Genomic DNA, 26,671 nt, shown 5'->3' with positions numbered 1-26,671 from the left:
CGAGCCTGATTAGAACTATAAAACAGTGCCCTAAATTCTATTGCACTGTTTATTCCTGCCGCAGGACCTTGGCACACGATGTTCCCACCGCCCCAAATGCTCTTCTCCTCTTTTGCCCCTACCTCTCAGTATTCACTGAGTTAACGTTAGCATCTTCATTAACTGCATCAGAGCTGTCTGTGCAAGCTCTGATGTCACAGTGCCTGAATTCATATCCCAGCTTTGCCACTGAGGAGCTGTGTGACCTTGGCACTAACCCCTTACACATCTTTTTTTTTTTTCTCATAGAGTTATTGTCAGGTATCATTTTTAAGTCTTAAGTGAAATAATCATTTCTTCTACTTAAAGAAAGACCCCTCTGCTTTTGTAAAAAGAAGAAGCCTATTTTCAGGGCCCCATTTTAGAAGCTCAGGGTTAGATATTGGGTAGGGTTCACCCTAGATTTGGATAGGTGTTGGGGGAAACCATCATGAGATGTATCCAACTTTGGAGTTGAACTTTACCCTTGGCTTACAGTTTTCATGTTGAATCTCTCATGGGTGTTCCAGAATTTATGCCACTGACTGTTAATTCCTAAGTATCAGATGGGGAAGCATTCAGTGGCGAAGCAAGATTGAGAAGGGGTAGGTACATAAGATCAAGTCCATTTTTTTTCTGCAGAACTTCTCAGAGACTTGTCTGTGCTAGTGTTTTGCCTGTTTCCTTTGGGGAGAGGGAGGGACTTCAGGTTTCCCAGCTTTTGCTCTTCATGGAACCTGTTTTTCTTGAAATACAGTGCATCGTGGTGCCTCAGAACACACCCTGGGAAGCACTGCTTTGTTTGCTATGGCCCTCCCACCACCAAATGCTAGTGCTTCTCAGGATGTAAACAAACATAAGGCTTGTGATGTGGCACCAGCATGCTGGGGGTTTTGACTCTACGTCTGCAGCATAATATGACTTATCATTGTGCCTTTCTTTTCTTTCTTTCTCCAAACAGAGAAAGAGACCTTTCTGGATCCTTTCGTCCTCCGGGACCTCCTGCCTGCATCCCTGGGCAGCTATTACCGATACACAGGTTCTCTGACCACACCACCATGTAGCGAAATTGTGGAGTGGATCGTCTTCCGGAAGCCTGTCCCCATCTCTTACCATCAGGTAGATGTTCAGCCGCAAATGGGACCTCTATGTTCCCTTGTTTTGTGTTGACTTAACCATTTAACATTACTACAGTATACCAGTAGAGGTGCTTTTTTATTTTTTATTTTTTGATCCTCTGCTTCCCATTGATTCCTTCTTTCTTTCCAACAAACATGTTTTTGAACCCAAGAATTATAACATATAGAACATGGTGTCTCCACCACAAATTAACTGGCTGAGGAGAACTGCAACTATAAAATCAGGTATTAGGTAAGTATTCGATCTTGAGGTGAGAATAGCTGTCCTCGATGATGACAGCTTGTGCCAGAAAATCTTCTAAACTCTATATATGTGTTCACTCATTTAATCCTCAAGAACAACAGTACTCTGTTTCCCCATTTTATAGAGAAGAGGTACAGAAATGAGCTAACTTGCCCAGGACCACACAGCCATAGTGTCTGATCCCAAAGATGATGTTCTGAACTACTAAATCTACCAAAGTTCATTAAAGGGAGAGATTTGTATACATGATGAAATGAAAGAGTGAATATCATTGATTATTAAGCCCTTACATATGGCCATCTTACTGGTCAAACAGCACTTGAGAAATGGCTTTTGCTCTGAGATGGTGCACATAAGGACACGGCCTAGAGAGATTGGGTAATATATCCAAGAATTCATGGCTAATGAATGTTGAGGCTAGAAACAAAGCCCAGGTTTGTCTGATTCTAAAATCCATGTGACTGACCATTATACTAAATTACTTCTGAGTGTGTCCTGGGCTGGTTTCCCAGGATGGTGGATTTAGAAATTGGTAAAATGGAAATGGGGTTGGGGTCTGTGTCAGAGGAAGAGGAGCCACTGGGCAGGGGGCAGTAGGAAGGGGTGAGGAGCCTTGAAATAACCTCATGAGAGATAATAGATAGAAGGAGAAACTTCGTAGAGGGGATATATTAGTCAGTGTAATGCAGCATGCACTGAAGTAGAAAAGGAGTATGTTTCTTCTCCATAATTTCAGAAAATAGGGATGCCTGGGTGGCTCAGCAGTTGAGCATCTGCCTTCAGCTCAGGGCATGATCCCAGAGTCCCGGGATCGAGTCCCACATCGGACTCCCTGCACAGAGCCTGCTTCTCCCTCTGCCTATGTCTGCCTATCTCTCTGTGTGTCTCTCATGAATAAATAAAAAAAATCTTTAAAAAGAAAAATTTCAGAAAATAGAGCCAGCAACTAAATCCAGAGTAGGATTATAAGAAAGGGGATTTGAGCCATTAAGCAGGACTATCCAAAAATGGAAAGTTCTTATCAGAGCTGCTCATAGAAATGCCTTCCCAGAGTGTGACAGATAGGAATAAGGGATGTTGTAGAATTATGAGGTAGTATCAGTGATATAACTGAAGACACAGGCCACAAGATTAGGGATCTGGCTAAGATGGGGAATAGTCCAAAGATTTCCCTAATAAAGGCAGAGAGTACAGAATAGGGAGTGGGGGAAGTAGGGTTGGATGGTGTCCCAGTCAGGTCTGTTTTGGATTTAAGAAAGAGAAACCCACTTAAAGTAGCTCAAGTAAGGGGAGTATTTTAAGGAAACAATAGTCGAGGCATCCTGGGATGGAGAGGACTGCAACTAGGAAGCAAAGCCCTCTCTGTCCATCAGGGGCCATGCAGGCGCTTAAATCTTGGAGTTTCTGCCACTGCTTATTGATTGTGTACTTCTACAAAATTCTCATCCCTTCTTACTCCTAGTTTGTTTTTTTCTTTTCTTTTTAAAAGATTTTATTTATTTATTCATGAGAGACACAGAGAGAGAGAATGAGAGAGAGGCAGAGACCTAGGCAGAAGGAGAAGCAGGCTCCCCTCGGGGAGCCTAATGTGGGACTCAATCCCAGGCAGATAGATGCTCAACCTCTGAGGCACTCAGGTGCCCACCTAGTTTGTTTTCTTTTGGTTACCTGGCCAAATATGGTTCTCTAGTACCAGTTGACCTTTCAACTCAAGGGCCAGCTACCAACTGACCATAGTGAGGGTCCTATTTCAAGTATTCAAGAAGGTAGATCTGAACAGATGTTGGTCTGCCAACGTTTGGCTATCCTTGGGTCATGGGTCCATCCTTAAATAAACCAGCCGAGGCACCAGGCAGCTTCCTAAAACATCCAGTGCTGCCCTCTGGGGGTAAATGGAGCAGGTTTAGAAGCTATGTGCAGGAGAGACACCTTGTCCCTAACAAAGTTAGGGACTTATTGACTTTACTGCTGTTGGCAGACATTCTACTTTGAGATAGCTTTTTTTTTTTTTGCTTTAATTCTCTGATGACAAAAGAAGTGCTAGCAATTTGCTGCACAGGATCTGCCAGCATTAAGCAGATCATGAAATATGAAACGAAGTTTCTTCCTAATGGTGAAGCCAGCATTGTTTTATGAAAATAAAGTAAAATTGCAGTCCAAATATTTATATCCCCAGGGTTGGGGCAGGGGACTTTGAAAAGGGTTGCTTTTTGTCCATTAAGATAGATGCTTTTGTCTTAAAAGATACAAAGGCTTGAGATAATGAAGCTAAGAAATGCAATTCTGACCACTCCTTTTGCAGGACACTCCGTGATGGGGAGAGGCAAAGAGCAGTAATTGTTTAGTACTGGGTTTTATTAGAATTTCAGATATTTTGTGAGTCCAAACAAAAGGCAGAGTTGTAGGCTTGGATGTCTTGTCAAGTGTTTGTCAATTAGAAGTATTTTGACATTTGGTAACTGGGCATCTTAGAAACTGCTTGGTTAACATCTATTTATAATCCTAGCACTCACACACTCAGAAGCAGTAGAGGAGTTTTTCTCTGTAACTTCCAATATATGATTTATCTATAGGTAGTTTGCAAGGAAATAGTGGAGAAATAAATTAGTCATATTGGCTTCCCAGTTTCTTTACTATAAACCATCCTTAGACAATACTTTTATCAGACACAGTGTCACCTATTCCTCTCTCTCTCTTTCTCTCTCTTTCTCACCCCTTCCCCCAAGAGAGGAAAAACAGCTCATTTTCATGTGGCTAAACGGGATCCTTGGTTGGCACGCTGCATGGAGGTCACAGTGGTGTCAGCACTTGGAAGGGAAACCATTAGCCATCCAAGTATTATCACTTCAGACCTTCCCACCCTGACCCTGCCAACATTCTTTTGGAAGTTAGCACAGAATGTTCATTTCAGAGAGGCAGACAGCCAGTGCGGAAAAGCAAGTAGACGGAATTCCATGTCTGCTTCTGTTAGAAAGAAAACATTCCTAGTTCCCCATCCTTCTCTTTCTGCAAAGACTGTTTCCTCTGTTCTCTTTTGTCTTACACAATGGAGGTGCCTATAAGAGTGAAAACAAGAATGTGTTCACCGTAAAATGGAGTGGTTAGCACTTGTATGAGAACTTGAATGATGTGAATTTCTTTGAAGCCTTCCAGATATGAACAACTACTTATTTTGCATCTTTCGTGAGTCTCCCTGGACATTCAAACCAGCCCTATGGTAGCCAGTGAGCTCTGACTCCTGCTCATGTGGTAATATCAATCTAAATACAGTATCGCTAATGGAATCCTGTGTTGGCTTGGTTGGCCAGCAGTCAGTGTGGCTTAAGGGGTTGGTTCCACTAAACATCTACTGTAAGTAGTAGGTAAACATCATGTTGTGACTTTATCATCCAAACAAAATGTTGGCACTCTCAGTACTGGTTTATGAAGTCAAAGGAGCAAGACTAGCATGTTGAAATGGTGCCTGTGTTATGTTCATGATCAATCAGAGAACCTGGTGATCTGAATCCAGTATAGGGATGTGTTTTTTTTTGTTTGTTTGTTTGTTTTCCTAGAACAGTGGTTCTCAAATGATGGTGTGTTGGCCATTGGAAACGATCCCAACCTTCCCTTTCCAGGACTGTTTGCTTCCTGTAGTTTAAAATATGATACTGCCTATAATTTTTCCTAGTATGAATTTTGTTGAAGTGCTTCTTAGAGGCTCTATCAAAAAAAGCAGTAAATAAATATGAAGATGTCTAGTTTGTTTGCTTTGGGATATTTAATTTTTTTTCTAACAATAAGCTGGAGTGGTTAGGAAAGCTTTATTTGCAATACATTTTTTTAAACCAATATTATCTCTATCATAAAGAGCAGAGAAACTCTTTTGAATTAAAACCATGTTCTGTTTGGAGCCAACCTGCCTGGGTTTCATTCCTGGCTCTATTTTTCAGCCAGATGCTCCTCCACTGCTTACTCTCTGTGCCTCAGTTTTCATCTGTAAAATGGGGATGATGATAATAATACACCCACTTCTTGGAGTCATTATAAAAATTAAATGATGGAATGTGTGTGGCATGCCTAGACTAGTGCCTGGCACCACAGGGTGAGCCCAGGACATTAGATTGGAGTTTTTTTGTTGCTCTTATTAAATGATCACCAGGGGTGCCTGGATGGCTCAGTTGGTTAAGCATCTACCCTCAGCTCAGGTCGTGATCTCAGGGTCTTGGGCTCCCTGCTCCTTGCTCAGAGGGGAGTCTGCTTTTCCCTCTCATTCTCCTTCTGTACTCTGTCTCTCTCTCAAATTTTTAAAAGTCATCTTTTAGAATAAATAAACAAATGATCACCCAGGCTCCAGGGCAGCACTCTCCAATAGAAATAAAACAGAAGGCATATACATGATTTAAAGTTTTCTAGTTAGCCACATTAAAAAACATAAAGAGAAACAGGTGAGACTCATTGTAATATTATATTTTATTCAACCCAGTATATCCAAATTATTATCATTTCAACATAGGGGGCTCACCACATTTCTGGTATAACAGCTACCTTTGGCTCGTGGCTATCTCAGCCCTCAAGTTTGTCTCAAGGCCACAACAACTAATGAATCCCATAATTCAGAAAGTTTCTGTTCTAACACCACGTAATGCACAGTACACGTGGATAGAGAGGGTTTTTTAAATGGTGGGGGGAAGATGTCATTATTAATCCCAACAGATAGCTTTCTTTGGTAATTATGATTAAATTCATTTCTTTCTGTAGAAGGCCTTTCTATAATTGTCTTCATGCAAAACTGTCTATCGCTACAGGAGAGACACATCCTTGTGGTTAGCTAGCTATTCTTGGATTTTATTTTTACAGCCATGGTTCAATAAGTAAAACTTTGGATGCTCCAGGCTATTGGCAATTTAATATTCCATCACTTTGGTCTTGTTTAATAATGAGGCAACGAAGCAGGACCTGCCCTGTCACCCCTCAAATGTGTGGTGAATCTGAAGTGTCTCTGTGACCTTAGGTGTGACATTTCAGTTCTTAATGCTTATCCCAGAGTTTATTATTATGTTTATAATGGACGCTGGCTTTGTTTAACGGCCATTATATACCTATCTTATGACATATTGTGCACATCAGCCTTTTAATGGTTCATAATTATATTACTTTTGATTTTCTCTCATTTTTCTCCTTCAGCCATGATGGTGCCTTCCCCACATCTCGTGGATGAGAGCTCTTGCTGCACACGAGTAGCATGAATAGATTTCAACTTTCCTTTGATTTGAACCGACAGATTAAAAACTAATTATTCTCTGTAATATTTTTATAATAAAAACTAAGTTGAAATGATTTATATACACTTCCAGCCAACACATTTGCAATTCAAGGTTAAAATTGTTCTTGAAACAGCACCAGTTAAAATGCAATTACAACTCCCCAAGCAGGGATAAAAGAAAGAAATGTTTTACATGCTCACTTCAAAAGTTAAAAAGTCAATTTTACATTATAGAAATAAAAACTTTAATTTATTTTTACTAAATGATAAAGACTTCATTAGTTATGTTAAAGTAAAGATAAATCCAAGTGTGTTTATTACTTGCCTCTGGAAAAGAAAAGTGAATAAAAGCATGGGCTTTGTGTGGCACATAGCTTTCCCTCCTTGTGCCTGCCATCTTGTTCATGGGTCTTAATTCCCCCTGTGTTGAGCCAGAAAATGTTTCTGTCCAGAGTGCAGAAAAGTACAAATAGATTTATGTTGCCAGTAGTGGGTGCCCTGCATGAGTGTCTTTCAGAGTCAGCCAGAAGGAACTCTTTAGGGACTTCTGTTACCACATTGAGTAACTCCATTGCAGTGTTTCTCTTTCTGCGAATAATGCTGCAGACCTATTATGCATATGATGTGAAGTGGCTGAGGCCATGACAGAGTCATAGAGACTAGGTTTTTTTTTGTTTTTGTTTTTTTTTGAGACTAGGTTTCTAATCCTCGCTTCAGCTCTTTTTTTTTTTTTTCTTTTTTTTTTTTCTTTTTTTTTTTTTTAGGAGAGAGAGCATACTCGTGTGCACATGTACGAGAGCAGGGGCAGGGGGAGTGGCAGAGGGAGAGGGAGATCCCAAGGAGACTCCACACTGAACTTAGAGCCCAATGGGGGGCTCAATTCCACAATCCCAAGATCATGACCCAAGATAAAACCAAGAGTAGCATGCTCAACCAGGGGGCCCAATTACTCAACTCTTGTTTACTCTGTGATCTTAGGCAGGTCATGTAAAGTCTCTAAGCCCAGTTTCCTCAGTCAAAAATAATGATAATGATACAATAATCAACCAATCTTATGAGTCTCCTATGAGGATTAAGTAAAGAAAAGTACTTAACACTCTTATCACAATACCTTGCACATAATAAATGCTTAATAAATATTAGCTGCTAGCATTAATGATGTAATAATAGTGTTGTTAATAACGTTACCTTAATGTTATTGTTTTTTAACTAAAACAAGGGGCACCTGGGTGACTCAGTGGTTGAGTGTGGCTCAGGTTGTAATCTCAGGATCCTGAGATTGAGTCCCACATCAGGCTCTCCACAGGGAGCCTGCTTCTCCCTCTCCCTATGTCTCTGCCTCTCTCTCTCCATCTCTCAAGAATAAAGGAATAACATCTTGGAAAAAAAAAAAATAAACTAAAACACGTCAGGAACCAAAGTGATGTTTTTAAATTCCCTAACAAAGTACCTGTCACAGAATGCATTTGATAAATAGACATTCTGAGGAGGGAAGGAGGGAACAGTAAATAGAACATCTTACAGGTGTTGGAAGCTTATAATACAGTCATAGTTACCACATTCCTCATAAAATAAGAATAGTAATAGTAATGATAATAGTACTTAGTAAATATCTACCGTGTGCCAGGAATTATTCCAGGCACATTATATATAGCAACTCATTTAATAGTAAGAAAACCCACACGGGGTGGAATGTTAATGTTATCTCTATTGTACAAGTAAGAAAACCGAAACATAGAAACATCTAATACTTTGACCAAGGTCACACATTTAGCTTGTGGGGATTGAAAACAGGGTTTTGAACCCAGGTAGCAAGAGTAAGAGTTCTGAGGTTGGAGAAGTAAGCTCAGGCCGGATCCTTCGGGCCCTACCGTTAGAACTGAAGGCCCCTGAAAGTTTTTGAACAGAGGTTTCATGATGGCATCTCGTGTGTATTTTAAGAAGATTGCTGTGCTGCCATTAAGCAGATCTGGAGAGTTGATAGTTTGTCCTGTAGCTGCGGTTAGGGAGTCCTGCCATGCTGCGCAACTCTTCTCATCGTAGCCTCTGTAAATGGTGTCCCTTGGAATCAGAAAGTGGAGGTCCGGGTGGTAGTCAAGTTCACCTTTATCAAGTGTGGTTACAAGGCAAGGGTAAGGATCGAGGGACAACTGGCAGTAGCTGTGTAATGACTTATCAGTGGACTTCCCACCCATAGTGTCACTGTTCACCTGCCAAAGTGACAACATAGACTCCCCTTGCCAATTCAGGGATCGTGGTGGTTTCCGCTCAATGGCCACATATGCTAAGTACAATGAAAGAGGCCACTGACGATTTTCTTTCAACCTAGAGGAATGACAGGGTTTTAGTGAATGCTGTCAACATACCAAAGGAGATTTGATGAGTCGGCTAAGCTTGACCTCCTTTTCCTCTTTTGTATGACTGTCAAGCAAAGCTATGATCCAGTTGACAATATAATATCGTCCAGGTCATCAGTTCATTCCGAGAACCGTCACATCCTTCCTTGGAAATCTCTGGGCAAGTTGAGTTAATGACAAGGAAGCAGCGGAGCTTTTAAGCCATAGCATGTCATTAAGCTGTAAGAGTAATTTAAGCAAAAGCATTTTTGTGTTAAATTCAGAACCTGCCTCTTTTTACAGTTATATGACTAATTCTTTCCTGAAGCATCAGAAATAAACTTTTTAGAGAACTAAATGCTAGCTGTGAAAGAAGCAAGTCTTCAAGAGAATAAACAAACCTTAGAGTCAGATTGCCGAGACAGTCTCCGAGGCCATCCTTTTCTGGCATCTCAGAGATTAAACTATTTCAGGACAGATGGCTGCTCTTCCAGAAAATTTCCGGTCTAACTTGCTATGTATAGCAGCCTGGCCATTTTTGTTTAAATCACCCTGAAAGTTAAGGAATTCTTCCTTCTATTCAACTCACGTCTCTAAGGCTTTAATTTAAAACAATTTCCTCTTTTTGGCCTTCTCTAGACATTGGAGAAAAGCTGGTCAGCATCTTTCACATACAAGGGCCTTTAATCAAATTACTCCTAACTTGCCTTTTCTTCAGGCTAAACACTTCCACTTCCTTTAACCTTTCCACACGGGATTTATCCTCCGTCCCTTTAATCATTTTGGTTGGTCTTTCCCTAGACAGTCACCAGAGGGTCTTTGTTAATTCCTTCCATGTAATTTTCCAAGTTATTTTTTTCTATGAAAAATCTGAAATCTGGGCAGCGGTTTAGTGCTGCCTTCAGTCCAGGGCGTGATCCTGGAGACCCGGGATCCAGTCCCGCATCGGGCTCCTTGCGTGGAGCCTGCTTCTTCCTCTCCTGTGTCTCTGCCTCTCTTTCTGTGTCTCTCATGAATAAATAAATAAAATCTTTAAAAAAAAAAAAAAAAAAAGAAAAATCTGAAATCTTCTCTCAGGTTTTCGATGTGTTCAGTTCTTATTTGGGCTGTCCTATCAAGTGAGTACACATTGCCAGGTTGAGATTTGATTTTTTCAATACCTCCAATTACCTTCATCTAAGTGGTCACATTTGGCAAACAGTTCAATTTTAATTTTTCTGCTTTTATTGTTCTCTCTTCACTATTAAGATTTTATTTATTTATTTATTTATGAGACAGAAAGAGCAAGTATGAGGGAGTGAGCACTCGCAGGGGGAGAGGCAGAGGGAGAGGGAGAAGCAGACTCCCCGGTGAGCAGAAAGCCTGACTGGGCTCCATCCCAGGACCCTGGGATCATGACCTGAGATGAAGGCAGATGCCCAAGGGACTGAGTGACCCAGGTACCCCTCTCCACTGTAAATAAATAGCAAGCATCACAAGGAGGAATGGGAAGAAAGGCAATTGTGAATAGCTACCATAGGAGTTGTTAGAAAGTTATGTGACTAGCAGAGAATTGAAATAACACCTTAGTACCACCAGGCTACTTTTGCTTTTAGGCTGGTTGTGAGATCATTGTGGCTCTATTACCTTGATGAAAAAGCAGAAAAGGTTTCATGGTTTATTATCACTTTACATTTGCAGGAGAATTGGAGGGGAGGTGGAATGATAGGTGAATCCAGATACTTAAATGATTTTTCTTAGATGTGATCACTATGCACATTCATTGGTTTCTCATGCAAAGGAGGGAGTTTCAGATCAAGCACGTCAATTTTTGAAGCTATTTGAGAAACACTGAAGTTTGTTCAGGTCTTCAAGATGACAGTCCAGAAACCCAGGTTGTGAGTGCTTGGCTGGCTTAGTTGATAAACCATCTGACTCTTGATCTGAGGATCTTGAGTTCAAGCCCCACGTTGGGTGTGGAACCTACTTAAAAAAAAGAGAGAGTGAGAGAGAGAGAAAACAACATAGTCTTAAATCTTCTTGCGTACTTAACATTGGTGTTGGCTGCCTTCTGGTCCCCAAAAGCTTAGAGCAGCTACTTGGTGCCTGCTTGGGAAGCATCTGACATCACTCATCTTGTAATCCTCTCCTGCAGAAAGGATTCTGATTTGGTATTCAAGGAGCCAAATGGGCCAGAAAGAGTTCATTCAGTTTCTCGCTTTTTCATTCCATTTTCATCCCTCCCTTCAAGGAGTTAGTATTTTCCATGGCTGAACATTTTAGATTAACTTTATTTCTTTGGTGAACCAGGATAACTCTGTAGTCCACTGAGAACAGATCTCTGGCACCCAGCCCCTGCTTCATTCCTCTTATATTGTAAAAGATTGCTTTGTTATTGTTGTTTTTTTAATAAGAAGAAGATTGAGGGCCACAGAGAATCCTTTTTAATAATGGAAATATCCTGGAGTCCTGATTTTTTTTTTTCTTTGCTTTTCCATAAAGGTTTGGTCTCTATCTAATCTGTGGAAAGTATTTTTTAATAATATGAATATTAATGATAGCAACTAATCCTTACCATGGACTTATTGGCTGCTAAATAATTTACACATATCTTAATCTTTTCAATGATCTTAAGAGTTGCTCATATATCTGTTTCGTATAATATATATATATATAATGTTTATATATGCTGAGTTACTGATGCTTTAGTAGTTGGACTATGATTACCCATCTGGTAAGTCTTGAAATTGGGCAGTTACCTCATGAGCCACGCATTTAGCAGCTTTATGCCTTAGCAACTTTGCTGAACTGGATCCCTGGTACATACGTAAGAAGATGCTTAGTAAGAACTGAATCACTAGTAGTTATTGAGCTCTTCTGTGCCAGGGACTGTTTTAAGCACTGCACATGGACTCTCATTTCATCCTGGCACAGACCCTATCGGGGTAGATGCTGCTGTAATCATCACTGTTCTGTTGAGGAACGATTGAGGCTCAGAGCAGTTAAGCGGTTTTCTCAAGGCCACAGAGCAGTGGATCTGTGAAGCTAGAATTTCCATCCCAGGTAGTCTGGCTTCAGAACGTGCCAGTTTCACCGTAACCTTGTGCTCCTTCCCACAATACTAAAGGTCTTGCCGGGGGCAGAGCAGAAAGACTGGAACCCTTTGCTGAGACACAAACTAAAAGAGTTCTGTGCAGCCCTCCAGTGGAGTGTTGGCCTGGTTCGCTGGCAGGACACAAATCACAGCCGGATAAGCCCGTTGGCAGTGATTCCGGGAGGTGGCCTGTGGCCTGCTGGGTTTGTCCACCTCGGCACTGGGTGCGTCCTACTATTTTGTGTTCTTGTCACCCCCTGCCCACGTTGTCCCATGTAGCTGTTCTCATTCTTGGTCTTTTTTTTTTTTTCTTTCTTCTCCCCTCTCTGGTTCTCTGTTTAGCTCGAGGCTTTTTACTCCATCTTCACCACGGAGCAGCAGGACCACGTCAAGTCAGTGGAGTATCTGAGAAATAACTTCCGGCCACAGCAAGGTCTGAATGACAGGGTGGTGTCCAAGTCTGCGGTCCGCGACGCCTGGAACCATGACATGACAGACTTCTTAGAAAACCCACTGGGGACAGAAGCCTCTAAAGGTATATTTGGATTAAGTGCCCTTGCCCGGAGGAAGATTCCGTATCATAAATTACTTAAAATTAAGAGGAGTTCCAAACCAGCCAAGAGTTGGAACTTGGTGTTAAGAGCATATGTTTCTCTGCTAAAAGAGACTTGTCTGGATGATAAATAGAAGCAGTTGTGGAAATAGCTTCAGTTAAATAGATATGTTCAGAATTGCCCTTTTGACTAGTAATACGTCAGTCATTCTGTTGGTATTTTTACCTGGTAACATCAACACTAACTAGTTAGTGTCTAAAGGAAGCTTTTGGCCGCCTTACTTTTTACCTGCCCCCCAACCCCCACCTCCAGGCTTTGGGTTCAGGATGCCATCTCTAACCTCAGGCATCAGCACCTTTGACTTGCCTCTTGCACCCTCCCTACCTCCTTACCAACATCCGACATCTGACCTCCTATCCCACCTCCGCACCAGGCAAACCTACCCCTCTGGCTCTCCACCCCCTCTACCAGTCATCACGTGGCTTTTTTCTAAACCACTGTTTAACAGTTTGGTTCCCACATCCCATAAACATGAGTTTGTTATTTTCAGGCATCTTCATCTTTCTCTATTTCTACATTCTCTCTTTTTCTTTTAAAGATTTTATTTATTTATTCATTAGAGACAGAGAGAGACAGAGACATAGGCAGAGGGAGAAGCAGGCTCCTGACGTGGCACTCGATCCCGGGTCTCCAGGATCACACCCCGGGCTGAAGGCGGCGCTAAACCACTAAGCCATCCGGGCTGCCCTTATTTCTACATTCTCATGTGAACTGAACGTAAATTTCTCTCCCAGGAAACTAGAAAGTCAGAGTCTACCCTCACAGCTCAACTTCAGCTCTGTAATTTGTCCTCATTGTGGCTTCGAGCTCAGGCAAACACTTAGAGAATAAGGCTGATCAAAGTCCCAGGAGTTGGAAGGGATGAAGGGATAAGAGGAGTTTCCTTTGGGTGTGAAGAGATGGTTCTTTCCTAAGCCAGTGCTCTTCTTCTCTGAAATTGTGAGCTTGGGGAATATGGGAAGAGTTTGTATCATTAATCAGCAATGGACACGGACTGTGGGATTTTTATTGGGGTAAGTTACACGAGGACATTCTGTTTCAAGAGTGCTCCTGTCTCCAATAAAAAAGAACCAGTTTACTGGCATATGACCTTTTGTAGGAACAGGGGAGACTTATTCCACAAATAACTGCATTGATGTGCACTTTGATGATAAGAATGAGCCCATTTTCCAGGCTCATATCTGAAAAGAAGCTAACAGAAGAGGAAAAGGAGCTTAAGAATGTGATCATTTCCTTCCTGTCTGTGTGATTTTGTTTGAGGATGGTGAGAGAAGCTAGTCTGGCCAGACGCCATCAAGAAACGCTTGAGATTCAAGTAATTTGGAGCTGACGCTTTGTCAAGGGCGTCATTTGTCAGCTGGGAACAATGGGTGGGTTAAGCACGCAAACCTGGGAAATGTCTTAGGTTGGCTGGCATAACAAACCTCACTTGGGCTGATTTTGTTTTTTAACCAAGCTAAAAATAAGGAAAACGACCAAGCTCGAGAGAGCTTTCTCCCAAGAGAACCTGCTTGAGAAAAGAGGAATCTCAGAGGGATTGGATGTTTTGTGAGAGGTGAATGCAGAGGACATGTGGGGGATGACGAATTTCTATCACAAGTGAATGCAAGATCTGGGAGCTCAGAATTGCTGAGGTTATGACAGTTACAGAGCTCTCTCCTAAAAAATGGGCTGAGTATATGATATATCAGCTGTGCAGAGGGAACGCGTGGCCCGTATTACCCAAAAAAGTTACAGAAGATAATGGTTTTTGTCACGTTAAATTGTCAGAGGGGGCAAGATCTTCTACTGAATGGGCTTTCTCTGATTTTTGAGCAGAGCCATGGACCCATCCTTAAATATAAGGAATCAGTTCTTCATTTTACAGGGTTTTGTGGCAATTATCATGGTGTGTATTGCTGACTCCTAAAATGTGTGAATATTAAAATGTTTAGTGATCTTTTTAGAAGCAGAGAAAGATGTAGGTATAATTCTATTTGTGTTTTGAGCATATTACTGGAGTGTAACATACAGAAAAGTGCACAGGTAATAACGTGCACAACATGATGTATTTTCACCACCCAAATACATCTGAATAATCAACCCCCAGCTCAAGAAACTACATCACTGGCTTCCCAGGAGCACCTCATCTCCTTCTTCCTAGTAACTATCCATTCCCAAGAGTCACCACGACCATGAATTAGCTTTTCCTGTTGTTCAATTTCATAGAAATAGAATTTTCCACTCTGTCCTTTCTTGTATCTTGCTTTTTTTGCTCTACACTCATTTTGAGGGTCATCTATGCTGTTCCATGTGGTTGTGCTTTGTTCTTATTGCTGAATTTCATTGTGCATCTCTTCCTGAATTTATTTATCCACTTCCATATACATGAACATATGGATGATTTCCAAGCTTTGGCGATGATGAAAATTCTTGACCATGCCTTTTGATGAGCATATGGACACATCTTGATTGGTAAGAACCTGGGGGTACAGTGGTGGCAGCCCGGAGGACACATATATGTTCAGATTTGGATAGATACTGCTGAACAGTTTTCCAGAGTGACTATACCATGTTAATTTCTACCAGTGGTCTATCAAGGGTTCCTATTTTTTTATGGCATAGCATACATATCATAAAATATAGCTACCATAAATGTACAATTCAATAATTTTAATAAATTTAGAGTTACAGTTATGGTTATAGTTATATATAATCTGGTTTTTGAACATTTTCATCACCCTCAGAAAGTTCCTTCATGACCCTTTGCAGTCAATTTTTTCCCCTGTCCTCAACATCAGGCAGCCTCTGATATGCTTTTATCTGTCACAGAACATTAGGATTTTAAGATTTATCCATGTGGTAGCATCTGTCCATAGCTCATTCCTTTTTATTGTGCAGTAACATCCCTGTTTGTCATTTTTTTAATAACAGCTTTACTGATATTTCATTCACATGCTAGAAAGTTTATTATTGTTAAAGTGTGCGCTTCAGTGGATTTGAGTATATTCACAAAGTTGTGCAATCATCACAACTGTCTACTTCCAGAATAGTTTTATCACTTCCATAAAGAAAGCCCATACCCATGAGCAGTCAGTCACTCCTTCTTCCTCCCTTTCTTTCCCCCCCTCTCCTGCTTTCCCAGCCCAAGGCAACTTTCTATGGATTTACCTATTCTTGATATTTCATGTAAAGGGAATCATACAATAAATGCCTTTTTGTATCAGGCTTCTTTCAGTGTAATATTTAGGCTTAATATTTTCAAAATTCATCCATACTGGATATATCTCAGAATTTTCCATTTTATGGCCAAAGAATATATCATTGTACAGATATATCACATTTTGTTTATCTGCTTATCAATCGATAGATGTCCACTTTTTTTCCACTTTGTGGCTGTTATCAATAATACTGCTATGAACGTTCGTGTTCGAGTTTTTGGGTGGTCATGGGTTTTCAGTTCTCTCAGATAGATACCTAGGAGTAGAATTGCTGAGTCACAAGGTAAGTCCAGTTTTCTAGTTCTGAGGAGCTGCCAACCTTTTTGCCAGAACCACTGCACCAGTTTGCATTCCCATCAGCATTGTATGGGATTTCTCCACATCCTCACCAACACTTGCTATATGTCTTTATTTTAGCCATCCCAGTGGATGTGAAGTACTGTTGATTTGCATTTCCCTAATGACTGATGGTGTCCGTGTTTGTTTTTAAATGCACATTTCATGGAATCAGAATCACCGTCTACATGACCAAATGCTCCTCCTTTTTCTCCTCCCAAGAAAATTCAGGCTAAGCTTTGCGCAGTAGCAGTATCGTAGCCAATGAGGTTTATCCGAGGCGCGGTTATTGCTAATTGAAAATTCAGGTTAATTCCATGCCACTATGGCCCAAAAGCCAGCCACAAATGTTGGCAACCAGCAGGCAGCCTAGTGGTCAAGGATTATTGACTTTAGACATTTATACAGAGAAGAGTCCCTTTCTCTTCTCCAGTCTTCTGCAAAAAAGATTTGAAAGAGAAGGGTGGTGTCCTATAATCTTCAGGTAATTAAAAAAAGAAAATGAAGCCTGTCTGGTTAGCAATCTTTATCTATCATTATTGGAAACATTCAGTGCTTAGGAGATCTGTTGATCATGGAGCTATGCATTTATTGTGCTATTGTTATAGAGGAAGGAAAAATAAATTACATAAGGCAAGAGTCAGTAAACTTTCTTGGTTAAGGACTAGATAGTGAGCACTTAGTCTCGTGTCGTCACTATTTACTCAGCTCTGCCACTCAGCCATGGACAATATACAGATGAATGGGTGTAGAAAATGTCTTCCAAAAACACCTTATTTACAAAAATAAGCAGCAGGCCAGATTTACCAACTGGTGCTCTAGGGGATGGCTGAAAGTAAGATGGAGCAACTCAATCATAGGCTTAGTTTAAGGTAAATATTTTCTGCCTTAAAGATGGCAGTGACCATGACCATGAAGCATTGGTTGGTTCTACTTTTCCATTCTACCACAAGACCTTAGGACCAGTCAGATATTTATTAACTCAGTAACCAACCACTTACCAATTCACCTCAATACCTGGTCACAGCAGACGTGTAAGTAGGACCTCAGTGGACTGATTACAGGCCTGCACCTCCCTTGTTCCCTTGGCTGTGATCATTAGCTGGTGTTCATTGAGCAGCACAGTGAGGAATGCCTGAGTTGCTGTGCCCCCATCTTGCCCTTCTGTCAGGATGATTGGACATACTGGAATAGAGAAACCAGAATCAAGCCTTTCGGTGCCAGCACTAGACGCATGGCCACATACAACACCAAAAGAAAGGGGGGAAAAAGTCATCTTAATATTGTATTGTTGCTGAAGAAAGACTTATAATGGATGTCATCCATAAAAAATATAAAGCTTTAGTTCCAGTAAATGGAAACAATATTTAGGCTCGGTGGATTGTTCAAGGGACATCCAATTCGCCACTCTGCCCTTTGTCGGTAAATAACTTGGACAGACTTTAGGATTTAATGGGCTGTCATTTCAGTTATTCTGCAACACATCCCGGGCACATGGAAGAGCATTTGGTGATTAAGTGCTGAATACTGTCTATTGTGAAGACTTTTGGAACAGTGAACGGAGGAAAAATAACTTTCCTTCCAACAACATGAAACATATGGTTTATTAATTTAACGAAACCTGTTCAAACCGCAGTGGAATCAAAACCACTTGATCTGATAATTTGATTTGATGGCTTAATTAAAGTGGCACTGCATAATGTAATAAAAGCAAAGGAAACAGTGAGGACACTGGGTTGGTTGCCTGTGTGCCCCTGTAGTCTCCCAAGTCATGCCATGATTTTTGAAGGATGGTCTTTGCTTCTGCTGATGGAGGGATCTCTATTTTAGCTACATTTTCAATGGTAAAGATTGCTTCCTGTTTTCATTAAAAGCAGTTTTTTAAGAACACATACCACTGTGTGAGGATGTCTAAGTAACTGCCTATTTTAAATCAGAATACATTGAGAAAGAGCATCCATTTCCCACCCAAATAAGCAAACAAAGAAGTAAATCCATGATTGCTTTTAAAGAGTTTGACATTGAAATTCATGTTTGTTTGTTTGTTTCCCTGTTTGGGGAGAAAATATTAATGTTGTTCTATTTTCAGTTTAATCATTTCTACTCACCAGATTAATGAGCTTGAATTACTTTATCTTATTAAAAGAAGCCCTGATATGAGCACTTAATTCCTTTGTAGGCAGTTGTCCTCCCAGAAACTCTTCTAAAAAGTTATCTTGTTACTTTCAGAAACTTCTAGCACAGAAAGGTGCCAAGAAAAAAAACTTCTAACATAGCCCCCATGGAATGTTTTTAATCCCCTTCTTTCAGAAGTAACTGTCATTAGACATTACTTTTTAACCTTGTGAGTGATTATAAAAGAAGGCAAAACAGTAGGGCTGTCTTTAGGATTCTCTAGCATCCTAGGTTCTCATTCTTTTGAAGATCATGCCATACTGTATCAAACATTTTTTCATGCTCAGACATCCTAGGATTACTGTAACTTTCCGTAAATAAGTAAAGAGTTGGTATAACTTGCCTTTGGTTGACATGAGTTGATATTTTGTAGACATTTAATGTAGCAATAAGGACTTTTGCTTTATGTTTTGTAGCCAGTGAGTTTCTTATCACACCTGAGACATCTTCAAATGCCTTTGGGAAGCTTATTGACTCTAGAAGCTGTGCCTGAAGCAAGTGGTTAAACTGGGGGAGGCGAGGGGGCGGGGTTATGTGCCAGATGCTGTGCTGGCCTCTTCCATTCATGTCTATTCTTTAATCCTGAAAACAACCTGTGCGCTCTTCATTTCACTTTTTATTTACCAAATATTTGTTGAGCATCTACTGTGAACAGGTTCTAGGCACTAGAAATAAAGGTAGCAAGGGGGAAGAGTCAGTCTCTCATCATAGTGCTTATATTTTAGTGGAGAGAAGGAAATACACAAGTCAGTGGACAATGATAAAGCATCAGTGTTCTGAAGATCAAATAAGGTGGTGTTCTAAGAGTGTAGTGAAGCAGTGGAGAACCGATCTTCCTTGGGTAGGGCAGGAGGTGAGAAGGAGCCAGCCCTGCAGAATTTGTAGAGAAAATGGTCATTTGCAGAGGCCCTGAGGCATGGAGACCAGCTTGGGGATATGGGCTAATATTGAGTCTGGAAAAGACTTTTCTTGGTGTTCTTATGACAGCGGGAAGCCTTTGGAGGGTTTAAAGAAAGGCTATGGAATGATCTGAATGGCTTCTTAAATCCATCCCTCTCACTGTTATGTGAAAAATGTTTTCAGAGGACTTGGGGTGGAACTTGCAAGACCAGGATGTAGCTGATAGAAGTATTTCCTGCAGGATGACATTGGTTGCATGATGGCAATCCTGGTAGAGGTAGAAGTGTAGAAGTGATCCAATTAGGGATGGATTTTGGAATAGAACCTCTGAGATTTGACTAATCATTTGGATGGAGGCTGGGTGGGGGTAAGCAAAAAGAGAAAGGTAGTATTAACTTTTTCTCTTTAGCAGATGTGAGGGGTCTGGGACTCAGAGCAAGGGGGCATCCAGAGCCTCTTAGCCAGGAATTGGGAAAGCTGAGATGTGAACCAATGCAGCATTCTTTCTATTTTCCATGGGACTGCCAGCTACCAAATGAATCGACAAGCAGTGGCTTCTTTGTTTTAAGTGTCATTAGGTGACCTGAACAATATAGTGTATCACTCCCTCTCTGAACAAAAGAGCTTTAAAAATAAACGTACTTGTGGGGATTGGGTATTCTTCCTAAAGATTGCAATTTATCATCCTAAAAGAAATCATTGGGCTCAATCTTTATCTGCTTGGCTTGCATTTGGAGGGTTATCTTGGGTGCTCAGGGCACAAGCTACAGAAGCTGTGAGTGCAGGGTCATTCCCTGGGAGGGCCAGCGCACCCATCTAATGTGCATGCTGGGACCTAGTAGGCTGAGGGTCTTGTGCATCCTTGGATCAAAAGAGCCTGACACAGCACCTAGGACAGAGTGGGCATATAGTCATTGTCAGCTCATGAAATGAATGAATGAATGATGAGACAATATAAAGTGATGGGTAAAAATACAGATTTTGGAGTCAAGTAAACATGGACTCAAATTCTAGGCTAACCATTTACTCTAGTGCATCCTTACTCAAGTTAATACCCAAGTCTTGCTTCTTTGTCTGTAAAATACAGATAATAATAATAATCACAATCACCTCCTTGGCTTTGGCCTTTAAAATGAAACAGTATAGGGAACCAAGAGCCTGGGACATGGAAAGTTCTCTGCAAATAGTTGTACTTTCTTGTCTGTAGGTCAGCAGTGGTTTCTTTGTATGCTCAGGATAAACTATTATATGTGACATGATCAGTGGAGAACACATTGCAGAGTAAGGCAATCAGGCTCTCTTCCTGGTAGAAATGCAAACCAAGGCTGTTGGAATTTCTTAAAACCTTTCCAGTGAAATCCACAATCCTTATATGGTGCCCGTGTTTGGGCTCCCCTCCCCAGCCCCATCTTGAACTTCATTTCCCATGGCATCCTGCACATCAGTTCGTCTGCATCCCCCAGTCCCAGCAGGCTATCATCTCTGCCTAAAAGGCTGTTGCCTCACTTCTGCACCTCATCCACCCCTCCTGAGTCTTCAAAGCTCCACTCTAAGGATACCTTTCCCATGGAAGTTTCCTGACTGCTTGGCCCAGCTGCCTATGTTAGAGTGCCAGTACCTTTCTCTGGTAACACTTTTCACAGTTGGAATTTTTTATTCAGTTGTGTTTTTCCCCCCTAATGTCTAACTCTCCTGCCACCCTATAAGCACCATGAGGGGTGAGACTATCTTTTTATTTCTTTTTTGTTGGGGAGAGGGTACAGTGCTCATTGCTGGCTCCTCAGTAAATATTTAACTGGATGGATGGATAGATGGGAGGAGAAGAGGGAGGATGGATAGATGATGGATGGGTGGTTGGAAAGGAAGGAGTGATAGTTGGATGGATTAAGCTAATCCATACATGTCAGGTGGCCAGGAATTAAAGGATCCTTTCTACAAGGGTTGGCACAGTTGGGGCATTTATGAGTCTAGAGCAAACTGGGTCCTCTTACAGGAGGAGCATAGCTAGACATTGGGGTAGGATTCCACACCACTCTTAGTTCCTGAATTCAGAGCAGCTCTTGAGATTTGGGAAACTATCTTCTACTTTGACTATCAACTACTTAGATGGAAGTGATCATCTCAAAAACCCATGGACAGAAGTGCTTTCCTCTCCATCCCAAGGAACAACCACTCTACCACACCGAAAAGCAGAGAATGGGCACACTTAACATAGCATGCACTGATGTCAGGGTGCTTCCAGGAAGGAGTGCTGTTATGGTTTAAAAGCTGTTGAGTGGATATTGGTAACAGACACCAGGGGCTATCTATCATTGTCACACTTTATAAATATTACCTAATTACTTAATCCTCACTGTCTCCAGGCAGATAGACATAGTTTGATCTTCAAGGCCAACTTAGCAACCCTCCTACCGCTTCGACTTTTCTTTGCTCTCTAGAAAAATCTTCCCTGACATTGGGTTTGTTTGTGTAGACACTGTGGAGCTTGTGAACAGGAATCTAGAAATTGATAAAGGCCAACATCATCCATCCTCCCAGAGCGACACACTTCCCATCTCCTTCGCTAACCAGCATTCACAGCCCGTGAAGCATGAGGCTCCAAGATGTTCACGTGCATCTCCGTGGAGTCACAGGAGGAATGGAGCTGGGAGACAGACTATTTATCTTCACCATTCTTCCCACTGATTATACCTCAAACAAACACGTGCTAGTTGAGGCTGGTTTTCTTCAGGTATGAGGAAGGTGCAGAACCCTGGGCTTTCTCCCACCTAAAAAACCTGTCACCTCTCCCGTTCCTGGAGCCTGATAATCAAAGACCCATCTGTAAAGGCACAGTAGTGGGAGCTTGTGTTGAGTCCTCTGGAGGCATTTTTTTCTCTGCCTTCCCGGCCGAGCCAATAGTCCTTGTGGCTACAGGCTTCACTGTTGAGTCCTCTTATCAATGGTCTCATGATTCCAAAGCAAAGGTCTGAGTGTTTGAAATGAACATCTTGGCTGCCCCATTTCAAATCTTTGCCTGTGTTGAAAAGGTGCTGTCTACACGTCTGACACTAAACGTTAATAGGTATCAGCAACTGCGAGGAGCCTTGCAGTTTCTCTGCTCATAGGCTGCCACTAGCAAAGCCTTCCCAGAAGAGATGAGCCTTTTCAGTGAGGAATGAACTAACCACTTAAAACCTGAATTCCAACAACCAGCCAGAAGCCCAGTCTCCTCAGGGCGTGTGGATCCACATGTCAGAGACCAAGGGGGCTTGGTCCTCCCTGTGTGCTGAAAAGGTAATTGCCACCTGGGTCCACCAGGGGTGAGACCCATTCAAAGCCTGGTGTCTCCTTGCAAGCGGCAAGCTCCCTGTTCTCTCTCCCCTAGGGTCCTCTTGGCCAGGCCCAGGAGTGGCTACTTGAGGCCAGTCCCCAGGGAACAAGAGACCCTGGAACCATCTCATTGAGGACCATCCTAACAAAAGGGCCACTTAGTGCAGATGCCCATCTGGAGGTCAAAACAACGGTTGCAATCCAAACAGCGGAGTACATACTCTGAGCCACACTGAGATCAAATAATAGGAAGATACCAAGGAGAAGTCAGGAGATTTAAAGCTAACAAGGGGACTGTTGTGCAGAAGCCAGGACTGTCCTTTCAAATCTGATACCCAGCACTGGGGATATCTGTAAGAGAAAAAATTTTATATAGGGACCAAATTGAAACAAAGGGATCCTACCTACTGGATCATAATCATCTAGGATCAATGACTAACCCTATCAGTGTGGGTCATTAGTTGATCTCTTGATGTGGCTATTGGGATCACCTACAAAGGCAGCTCATGGGATCTTAGATCTTGGGTGATTTTTAAATAAAAAGTCTCACATCGCTAAGGGCAGCTATAAAACTCTAGGTGGCCCAGGCATTTCCTTGTCATCAAGAAGACCATCACATCCTTTCAGTAGTAGGAAATAGGAGACTCAGCCAGAGAAAATGCAGCCCCAACAGTAGACCTGCACCCTGGTATCTGGCACAGACCTCCATTTGGAGCCTGTGACCAGAGCAAGGCAGAGGGAGAAGGGTAGAAGTCAAGTGGTATTTCTGGAAAGGATGCTGAGCTCATTTAAAGTGGGCTAGGTCCACTTTGCCCTGGTGGCAGGAAATCACAGCATCTTCAACCTGAAAGGGAGGGAAGGAGGCCCTACAGTACATGGAGTCCAGTCTACCATCCTGTGTCTGAGAAGCAGCTGTCGTCAAGTGGAGCTGAGAACATGCATCATTCTGAACTTCACCACCTCCCTTAGCGCCAGGCTGAACAATGCTTTTTCCTGCACAGGACATGGACAACTCCCATGGCCTTTAACTCTCAGAGGAAGAGGGATATCACGCAAAAAAAAAAAAAAAAAAAAACTCCAAGGAGGTAGGAGACATCAGTAATAGTATAATGTGGGAAAGTCAAAACCACATGCTTGGAGGGCTAGAGAGTTGAATTTCTGCTTCAGCCTTCCTGGACACTGGCTGCTGCTGCTGCTGCTGCTGCTGCCTCTGCTGTATTTCGTGCCTGTGGCTCTGTTACACGCATAGCAGAGATAGCTGATAGGATAAGAATGCTTTCAGATTTGCTGTCCTCCATGGTTAATTGCCACACAGAGCATCTAATCCTCAGTTGTTGACTGAGAAACTGACTTGCACACCATGGTTCATGGGAATGGAGGGGATGCCATTGTGTGGTGTAGGGAAAAAAAAATCCACAGATAGATGAGAAAGACTTACAGTTCTCCCTCCTGTGTTGGAAAACCCCAGTTCTCCATCTCCTGTGTGTGTGTCCCTACTTTTATACTATGGAACATCTTGCTTTTTGGCCCTTCTGGTTATCAGATGGGGGGAGGGGTCCCCACCTAGCAGTACTGTGACACCAGCTGGATGTCCCACAAACTTAACTCAGTTCTGCTACTATCTCCCTGGAGATGGAGCGTCAGATCCCACAGATTCAGGGCTCAGTCCCAAAAGATTGTGTCCACCCCACGTCAGATCCCAGTCACAAGTAGTAGGTCCCCAGATTACCAAAAACTTCTGTCCAACTTGGCTACAAATCAGAGGCTCCCACCACCCCCCCCCCCCTTCATGTTTGATTAATTTGCTGGAGTGCCTCACTTGGGGAAACACATAATTACACTCACCAATTTGTTAGAGCATATGATCAGGGATAAATGATACAGATAAAGAGGTACATAGGACAAGGTCTGCAAGGGTCCCCAGTTGTAGGTGTTTCTGTCCCTTGGGAGTTAGGAGCCTGTTATCACTTAGAGATTTATAGGAGTTTCAGGAGCCCTATGTCAGGGATGTGATCAGAAATAAACATTAGAACAAGAAATGCTCCTAGTGCTCTTATCGCTTAGAAAATTGCAAGAGTTTTAGGAACCCCGGGCCCAGGAACCCGGGCAGAGACAAACGTATAGGTTTTTGGTTATCCCATCACCGGATACTGTTTGCATTACTTAAGACCCCATAGGTTTAAACAGTCATCCTTGTGCTTGACGGAACTTGGGGCCACCATGCACCAGAGTCTCTCCCATCATGAGACGGTGGCTGTCCGGCCAAGTCCAGCCTTCAGTAAGACCCACCCAGGGGTGAATTCTGTTAGCGACCCTTTCTCTTTCTCTGCTTGCCAGCCACACTAATTTTTTTTCCACTTTTCAGTAGCAGGGCTTTTGTACAAGCTGGGTTTTTTTCTGTTGGACAAGCTAAGCCTCCTTCCTTCCTGTTCACTTCATAAGCCTTACTCTTTTCAGTTCAAACATCACTCTGCTCATAAATCTTTCCTAACCAATCTCCCAAACCTGGGTCAGGGTCCCATATTAAACCTTCCTACAGGGGCACCTGGGTCGCTTATTTGGTTAAGCATCTGCCTTCAGTTCAGATCATGACCTTAGCATCCTGGGATCGAGCCTGTTGTCAAGCTCCCTGCCCGGCAGGATGTCTGCTTCTCCCTCTTCTTCTAACTCTCCCCCTGCTCATGTTCTCTCTCCCATTCACTCTCTCAAATAAATTTATTTAAAAAATCATTTTTTGGGGGGAAAAACGCTTTGTACAGAATAACTGTAATAATTTTGTAATTACATAATCCTTAATGCTGGGAATATTTAACAGTTTGGATGCCATGGACCCCTGCAGCCATCTGGTGAATCCCATAGACTTCTCCTCATATTGATGGTCTTTGGATGCATTAAATAAAGTAAAATAGATTACCAAGGAAGCCAATTATCCTCAGATATTATCAGAAAAAATTTTAATTGTAATATAGTAATTTATCTGCTTCTTGATGAAGGCATTAAATTATAAAATCTAGCAGCAGGTCTAATAACCATTGTAATTTTGAAATAATAATAAGCATGAAGGAAAATTTGAGATCTTGGCAACAACTGTAATATATCTGTGATTTCTTTTGCTGATGTCTCATAGGTCCTGCTAATTACTACTACTGCACTTTGTTGCAAGCATTTGAAATGTAAGGCAATGCTGAATTTTAGTTAGACATCACTGGAAATAAAAGTGTATTTTTTTCTCATCCATGTTCACAGATTTCCATAGATTCTTTTTTTTTTTAATTTTTTTTTTTATTTATTTATGATAGGCACACAGTGAGAGAGAGAGAGGCAGAGACACAGGCAGAGGGAGAAACAGGCTCCATGCACCGGGAGCCCGACATGGGATTCGATCCCGGGTCTCCAGGATCGCGCCCTGGGCCAAAGGCAGGCGCTAAACCGCTGCACCACCCAGAGATCCCCTATAGATTCTATCTAAAACCCCAAAGAAGCCCTACGTTCATAGCTCTGTTTTAGAGGAATTAAGTGGTTGGTATATTTCTCTCTCTGGGCTATAATTTCTAGGAGGTCAAGGTCTATGTCAAGTTGTGTTCAACTAGTTCCCAGTTGGTGTCCTGGTACATAATAGGTGCTCAATAAGTATTTAAAATAGCGACTCTTTACAGCACACTTCCTATACATCGGTCAGAATGTGCTTGTGCATTTTGTACATTTATCTTGAAAGTTTTACCCATGTTTTATCTAAGACCATACAGCTGGTATGTCCAGAACCAAAGCAGGCTGCCTCCAAAGTTGAAAAAGGGAATGAATGAGCCTCCTGGGTCTCTGACTCTAAAACAGGGATCCTGATGGAACCAGGAGCCCAATAGAATTACAGAGAGGATTTCATGGCATGGTTCATGAAATGCACTAACTCAGCCTAGAGCCAGGCTCATCAGATAGGACTTGTTACTATTGCAGCATCAGCATGGAATGACACAGCGTAAAGGCCTTGGGGGTGGGCGCCCTACACTGCCCCATATATTCCCAGTGTCCCTGTGATGGTTTGGGGGACCACAAACATAGACTGCATTTCTGATAGGGAGAAT

At 42.0% G+C, this 26,671-nt stretch overlaps 1 protein-coding gene and 1 pseudogene across 5 annotated transcripts in view; both read left to right on the top strand.

Moving 5' to 3' along the window:
* Nucleotides 1-26,671, top strand: part of PTPRG (protein tyrosine phosphatase receptor type G) — a 703,723-nt gene that overhangs the window by 560,800 nt on the left and 116,252 nt on the right. For all 5 annotated transcript variants that reach the window (XM_038565974.1, XM_038565976.1, XM_038565973.1 and 2 more), the window contains 2 exons: nucleotides 980-1,137; nucleotides 12,398-12,590. In XM_038565974.1, coding sequence (XP_038421902.1) covers nucleotides 980-1,137; nucleotides 12,398-12,590 — 351 coding nt within the window. The remainder of the gene's footprint in view (nucleotides 1-979; nucleotides 1,138-12,397; nucleotides 12,591-26,671) is intronic.
* Nucleotides 16,441-16,610, top strand: LOC119864847 (annotated as a pseudogene).

Source organism: Canis lupus, chromosome 20 (assembly GCF_011100685.1).
Source record: "Canis lupus familiaris isolate Mischka breed German Shepherd chromosome 20, alternate assembly UU_Cfam_GSD_1.0, whole genome shotgun sequence".
NCBI classification, from domain to species: domain Eukaryota; kingdom Metazoa; phylum Chordata; class Mammalia; order Carnivora; family Canidae; genus Canis; species Canis lupus.
Note: the sequence above shows the minus strand (reverse complement) of the source record. Positions and strands in the feature narration are given on the sequence as shown.